At 45.5% G+C, this 7,348-nt stretch overlaps 1 protein-coding gene across 1 annotated transcript; it reads right to left on the bottom strand.

Moving 5' to 3' along the window:
- Positions 1 to 1,217: 1,217 nt before the first annotated feature.
- On the bottom strand, positions 1,218 to 6,266 carry CTSL (cathepsin L). The gene is made up of 8 exons (XM_063422051.1): positions 6,109 to 6,266; positions 5,663 to 5,798; positions 5,192 to 5,314; positions 4,954 to 5,109; positions 4,572 to 4,796; positions 2,843 to 3,011; positions 2,397 to 2,514; positions 1,218 to 1,624 (listed from the first exon to the last, which is right to left on the bottom strand). Exons 2-8 carry the CDS (start codon positions 5,786 to 5,788, stop codon positions 1,525 to 1,527), a joined length of 1,017 nt encoding a protein of 338 aa, XP_063278121.1. The 5' UTR covers positions 5,789 to 5,798; positions 6,109 to 6,266; the 3' UTR covers positions 1,218 to 1,524.
- Between the last annotated feature and the right edge of the window lie 1,082 nt (positions 6,267 to 7,348).

The raw sequence follows: 7,348 nt of genomic DNA, 5'->3' as shown, positions 1-7,348 counted from the left end.
AGCTTCCCCAAGCAGTGTGGATGCTCTCCATAACTGGCTTAGCAAGTGAATTTGATAGCTAAATTCTAACCAATACTTTTGCTCTGTGGCTTGTTAATAGCCACTGGGCTGAGTGAGGCTCTTCCTTAAAAAAAAAAAAAAAAAAGACAAAAAACAACAAAAAAGAAACCAAAGTTGTCAGGAAATTCAGGTTGAAATAATTAGTCTACAAGCAGCACATGAACAACTCACAATTATTATTATTATGGATAACTCACCTTGGTTTTGTCTTTGAGAGTTTATTAAATGCAACCTAAAGACTTATATTATCAACAATAAAGAAATTAATCATCCACACGTCCTGGTCTAAGTGCTTCTTTGTGTGCATGGCTATCAGCTTCTGAAAAGATACTGTGCACAAAAACCTATGGGTCCATGAATTCAGAACTCATGCTAGTTATGCTTCAGAACTACACCTCCTTCACCTACAGCCCAAGAGCAGGAGTTGATGTCAACACCCAAAAGCCAAGCCTTCTCCCCCTGCTGTTTTTGGTATTTACCATCCTCTGCAAGAACTACTGGTACCCAAAACACACCTGAATAGTAGTACATAACAACTAATACTCATGTTTCAGCAGCAGTGACAGTTGCAGAGAAAAGGACATATAGAACACCATGTAAATCACCTCAGTTAAGTCAGCCAGCAAGTATACAGATAAAGCAGCCCTATGTCACTTTCCATAGGGAAATAATTTCTCCCTTTCCCCTCTTCCTTCTCCAGCTGAAGCTGGTACAGGGGGAAGACAATTATCTAGTGTCCTACACATCTCCAGAAACAAGCACTCTGAACAGTTCACATGTGTTTTGGGTGTTCCTGCTATAATGTTTAAAAGGACATAACTGCACAAACTACACAAGTGTGGTATTTTGACGTGCCACAAAGAAAACACTAACAGAATTAAAAGCTAAGTGAAGATCAGATGCTGCATCTGATGACAAGACTGAAAATCTTTGTTATGAGACACAAGGAACCAGAGATAATTTTCCACTTCCCATTTTAAATAATCTATACCATAAATTCTACACTTGCTTAACAGCTATTGCCATTCCCAGACAGGGCTGCATTTTAGTGACCAATGGATAGAGAGGTGAACACACAGACTCCACCTAAGAGTATGATTTAGGATGCCTATTTGACAAAAGTACCAAGTAGAAAAAAAGACCAAAATGCCAAGTCATCTGTATACAGAGGAATTTAAGTATTTATTTAAAAAGTAAACTTTAGACACATTGCAATTTTAAAAAAAAGGAAAAATACAAAGGATCTATTGGATTAAGCAGTCAAAAGCCAGCAATATTACAAGCTGTTTACATACCAACATTTACATTAATTTAAACAAGTGGCATGTCACCAACATGTAAAATATACTTCAAGAGTTTTAAAAATCAAGTTGAGTTTTGAAAGACACAAGGCTACCACATGTGAACATGGGTTTGGTCATTCAGTTTAAATCCCCTCTTGTACTGAAATGTTCAGTCTTCAAATTATACGAGTGGATAGCTAGCAGCTGTTGCTATTCCACAGTGGTTCTTCCTGTCCTTGGCCATGTAGATATAGCCTTTGTCACCCCACTTCTCACCCCAGCTGAAAATAAAAGCAAAGGGTTTGTTTACATATTCAGAAGCTACCCTCCCCTCCAAGTGTTTAAAAGTGTAAACTGCTGCCTTCCACACTTGTGGAGAAAATCCAAGATAGCTGCAGCCAAAAGCTTAAGTGCTTTCCAGCAATTAAAAGCATGCCAGGAGGTATCCCAAGCTCACAGAACGGAAGAATGCAGCCATTCTCTCATGAGGTAATCACATTGATGTGCAAACCTTGACTACAGGTGCCTGAAGCTCAGACACTGCTCCCAGGCAATTTAAGGGAAGTCAAAGGCTGCAAACAGCAATTAAGGGTGGTGTCCCAGTAATGCTGAGAACATGAGACAAGCTCATGTGATGTGCCCTTTGGCATTAATGTATTTTCCCTTCAACCTAGGAGGTAACTCCATCTTTAAAGTCCAAGTATTATCCTATTTCACAGAAGTGAGCAGAACTCTGCTTCCAAAGAAATCCATTACACCCCCACAAGCAGGCTTCCTCCTGCTCCCCTGCTTTATTATCTATTAGGTTCACAGGCTGTTTCAGCACTGAGCTCCCTTAAATTAACTGAACAAGCAGAATAAGATGGCTGCTTTGGGCTTACTTTAGTAAGCAGCAGCACAAGTTGGATTTTTCCTTTTGTCATACCATATAATCTGAAAACAAACTCCAGATTTCCCACACACAGATTTGAATTACTGTTGTCTCTCTACCTCTCCCCTTCCAAGTGACAAACTACCTTCTATTCTCTCCAGGATACATGAGACAGATCTTACCTGTTCTTAACAATCCAGTATTTCTTCCCATCTACATCTTCCCCCTCAAAGCCATAACCTACAACCAGAACACCATGGTCCAAGTCTTCACTGCTGCAGTCTGGTTCATAGTAGATACCTGCAAAGGTATAAGTTTACACATGAGCAAAATCATCTGTAGAAAACCCTCATCCCTCATGAGAAGCTTTGTGCGTTTAAGCTTAAATGTTGCACAGCTTCTTGAAAGTTAGAGAAAGGAATCGTAAGTGAGTTTTATCATGGCAAAAACTGAGGGATAAGTGACACATATGCAAAAGAAACACATATGGAAAACCTGACCTAGAATTAAAATGACTTCTGAATTATCATACCTGGGGGTTTTTCCATCTATTTAACTGTAAAGTAATGAATATTGAGTAATTAAAAAAACCCAGTTCTCTAAATGAATGTAATTAACAAATCCCCACCTGACTGATAGAACTGAAATGAAGAATGGCCTGCATCAATAGCAACAGAGACTGGACCCACAGCTGCAACTGCTTTCATGAGAGCTCTTTCGTGTCCTTGAGGGATGTCAACAAAGCCAGTGTCATTAGCAGCATTGTATTCTGCCTTGTAGCGACAGTCTTCATCATCCTAAGTAGAGAAAGCTGTATTTATTACACAGTTTTCCATTTAACACAGGTGAGCACAGAACTACCACACTTTATGTGACTTTGCTGCTTTGAAAGCAAGGGACTGAAGAGGATCCAACTGCCCCAGCAGTACTCTGCAAGGATAACAGACAGGGAATACAAAAGAACTGCTTCTGAGTTTCTCAAAAGTACAGAGAAAGTAAATGACAGTGGGGACCAAAAAATCCCCACCAACTTTACTGAGGTGCAGAGGGCCATCACATTCTGGAACTCTGCCCTCTTTGGTGGGCAGGACAAGTATCTTTACAGGAAGGAAAGAAGCCCAGAATGCATTAATGGGCAATGGAAGAAAGCCAAGTATTCATTAATTACAAAGCAATCCAGAAACTGCTCATTGAGCAAGCCCTTAAAATCCACAACTTTAACATGACATAGTTTGAAAAGCTGCACAGAGTGATTTGAAAGTTAGGAATTTGTATTAGATGACCTTACATACAACATTTGGGGGTGGTATTTCTAGTTTTTTTTGTTTGTTCAGGTGGTGGGTTTGGGGGTTTTTTTGTTTGTTTTCCTACAGTGAAGCCTGAACTGCTGATGTCACATACATCTACAGCAGGAGAGGTGAGGCCTAGTTTGGCAGTCAGGTCATGTGAAACTGAAGCAGATTCAAGTAAGCCCATTCTTCCCTTACCTGCACTATAGGTTTTTCCCCAACTAAATAAACACAGACTACATCTCAGTTGCTTACATTTTGTACTCAGCAAGTAGGCACATAATCAACTGGAATCTCTACCACAGCCAAGTTTAGGAAAAAATTGAGATTGCAGGGACTCAGATCTAGTGTTGTTCACGACAAATGGTATTGCTGTTGTCCACTCAGACAAAACAAAACAAGCTGAAAGAACAGATCCTCTAGAGTGAGCAGAACTCTTAAAAGGTGAAAACCAGAAACTATGGGCTCTGAAGTGATACCACAATTGCCTATTGCTCTTTCATCCTCTTGTATCTCTAACATTTGATAGATCATTAGAGGGATTTCAAAAGCCTATCAATTATCTCCATTTATGCACATTTAGTCCAGAAACAGAACTCAAAGAATTAACAACAACTATTGTTAAAAATCCAATTGACAGTAGCCACAAGAATTAGGTGGTCTACAGGCAGCAACAGCTGGTCTACAGCTGTAAAAGGTCAGTTATAGGAAGATTAATTGCTCTCCTACCACTAAGTAGCACTGTTCACAAGGGCTGGGTTCTTGGTTTGGTGTGGCAACCAAGATAAGGCATGATAGAAGGGCAACAACGAGGGGGAGGAATAAGAATACTTGCTCCAGTTTTTTTAACTGGTCTGTCAAGATTTTGACCTCAGCGACCAGTGCAGTACGTGATTCCTACCAGGGCTAACAGTCATGTTAGCTCTCTTAGCAAAGATACAACAGGAATTACAGAGGCACTGATCCCTATACAGACATTTTCCTTTCTAGGTATGAGTTTCCCAACACACAGTCTTTTCCACACAAAAAACATGACACCTGCAATAAACGTTCAGGTATTCCACTTACCTTTGCAGTGTATGGGTAAGAGTCCTCTGAATCAATGCCCCCGTTATCCTGCACGTATTGGAAAGCCTGGTCCATGAGACCACCATTACAACCTTGATTCCCTTCAGGGCGAGAGCAGTCCACCAGATTCTGTTCACTCAGTGAAACAAGTTTGCCAGTTTTTCTGAAGTGCTGCCCTTCAAGAGCTCCCGTTGTACTGAAAGCCCAGCAAGAGCCACACTGACCCTGAAGAATAAAGTGAAATCACAAGTTACAAACCCAGACAGTTACAAAATGGTGCTTAGTTGAGTAAGCTTGTACTAGGCACCAGTAAACAGGCACAGTGTTTTTCCTCTACGAAAGTGGACCTGTAACTGGTTAGAAATTCACCATCAGATAGTACCTGGTCTTTAACTGGAGTTACATATCCCTTCTCTCGCCAATCTACTGATCGGGGTGCTTCCAGGAAGTTCGGCTCAAGAAACTGGGATCCTCTGTATTTTCTTTCTGACTTTTTGTGTATATAACCATTCATCAGTTGTCTGAACTCCTCAGTTGTCTAAAAAACAGATCAATATACCCAGTCAATATTTATTACACACCATTACTTAGAACTGTACATTAGATGTCTCTATACATACCATGTCGCCAAACTGATTCATTCCCAACTTGTAGGTGTGTCTTCCTAATGCGTGATCCAGATTATGGATTTCAATCATTTTCAAATTCTTCTCCCACACCACTCTTCTCCAGCCTTCCTCTCTCTAAGAGGCCAAAAAAACAGCATACTTCAAGGAGGCACTGCAAACCAAGTTCACTTGCACAACAAGATTTCCAAGGCTCATAATACTCGGGCAAATGTGGACTACTCGAACGGGAAGCGTGAACGATGGTTAAGAAGTAGTCTTTTTGCCGTCCCCATAACAAAAACAAGGAGTACAGCGCAGCTGAGTCAGCACACAAACACAGGAAAGGATCCTGGGAAGACGAGGATTATGCCTCCCAAGCGCTGCCCACAGCCGGCGTTGTAACAAAGCAGACATGACTCAGCTGGCGGGGCCCGGCCCCGTGCGCTCCGCGCTCGCCCAGCCCCGCGTACCCCCGCCGCTCACCTCATGGTAGTCCTTCTTGTGCCACGACTTCCACAGCTGCCAGTGGTCGTCCAGCTCGGGGTCCAGCCTCGGCGCGCCGAGAACCGCGCCCAAGCAGAGGTACAGCGTGGTCAGGAAAGGGTTCATGCTGGCAGATCTGCCAAGGACGGAGAACAGCGGTCAGGCAGGGCGCCCTCAGCGCAGGGGATGCCAGACCCGAGGCCGCCCGCGCGTCCTCCGCCAGCGATCGGCCGGGGCCGAGCACCCCGTGTGGCCCGCCCCACCCTCGGCCGCGACTGTAAACAAGCCCGGGCGGAGGGGCCGGGCCGCGGGGTGCGCAGGCGGCAGTCTCCCGAGGGAGCGGCGGGAATGGCGGCTCCTTCCCGGCAGGAACCCCTGAGCGCGGGACAAGGACGCGGCCGGGGCCGGCCCTCTCCCCGCGCCCCCGCCTCGCAGCCCGCGCTCACCACGGCCGAGGGTCTCCGCCGCACTCCTATCGCCTCTGCCCGGCGAGGCCCGGCCTCCGCCGTCCCTCTTATCCCGGCCGCGGCCGTGCCCGCCCCGCCGCGCCCATTGGCGGCCGGGCCGGGCCGGGCCGCGCCTCCCGCCCGGCGGGGCGGGCTCTGCCGGGGCTGCCCCGCATCACCCCCGGGACGGGACCGGGAGCGCCCGGAGGCGGCGGGGGCCGCCCCGGGGCAATGCGGCACCGCTGGAGCCGCTAGGTTGGGCAACGCTTGTTCAAGTATTTACTCCGAGCGCTGTCGGGCCGGAGATAGTGGCTGCACGCTAAGCCTTGGTGGAATGTAACTTGGAGGGACTTAAAGCGGGCAGATTGCAGAACGAAGGGAAGACTAAGTCTGGAGGCAAAGAGACACCAATGACGGGTGTTGGCAGCCCCAGCGCCGTTCGTGTGCGCCTGGAGGGCTCCTGCTCGGTCAGGTTGTTGCGGCGGCTGCACGGGCTGCTGTGGGGTCTGGCCCTGGGTGCCCCCCAGCAGGCCCAGCCCGCTCCTTCTGCCTGGGACAGCTGCTGCCTTTGCAGCTCTGCCAGAGGTTTTGTTGAACACGGCCGGCAGGGCCACTTCCATGAGGCTGGCACCAGGCAGGTGTGAGGAGGCATCTCCCACTGGGCACAGCAGCATGGCAGTGACACTGCTGCCAGAAACATTTCCAGGAAACTCCTTTTATTCCTCCCTGTTTTAGTATCTGAAAACTGCTTTATTGATTTTTCTCTGTTTGTTTTGGGTTTGGGTTGGCTTTTTTTGTTTGTTTGTTTGCTTTTAAAATTTTTTCTGCGTCTAGACCCAAGCTCGGTAAAAGGTGTTTTAACACTAGTGGCTAGTGTTTATGTGCATACTGGAAAACATTGTGATATCAAGAATTACAGCACAGATGAGATACTAGTAGATTTACACATGGACTTGGTTTTCATGTAAGCAGTAGTAGACAAACTTTGATTTTTAACAGGAAACTGTCTACAGTAGTAGAATAACTGCAAGCTGTGTGAGGTTCGCCCTTACACTCTTCTAGAGCTAGCACTGTTGATGGCTTTAGCTTACAAACTTCAGAGCATATGTTTAGTGTAAAAATCAGGGTTTGCAGACTATTACACAACAGTGAAAAGGAAGAAATCATATGATACGTACTTCTCACTTTTTTGATGCCTTAAGACACACAGTGTATTGCTAAAACAAGCAACATGTTTCTT

Source organism: Prinia subflava, chromosome Z (genome assembly GCF_021018805.1).
Source record: "Prinia subflava isolate CZ2003 ecotype Zambia chromosome Z, Cam_Psub_1.2, whole genome shotgun sequence".
NCBI classification, from domain to species: Eukaryota; Metazoa; Chordata; class Aves; order Passeriformes; family Cisticolidae; genus Prinia; species Prinia subflava.
This window is presented reverse-complemented; position numbering and strand designations above follow the sequence as displayed.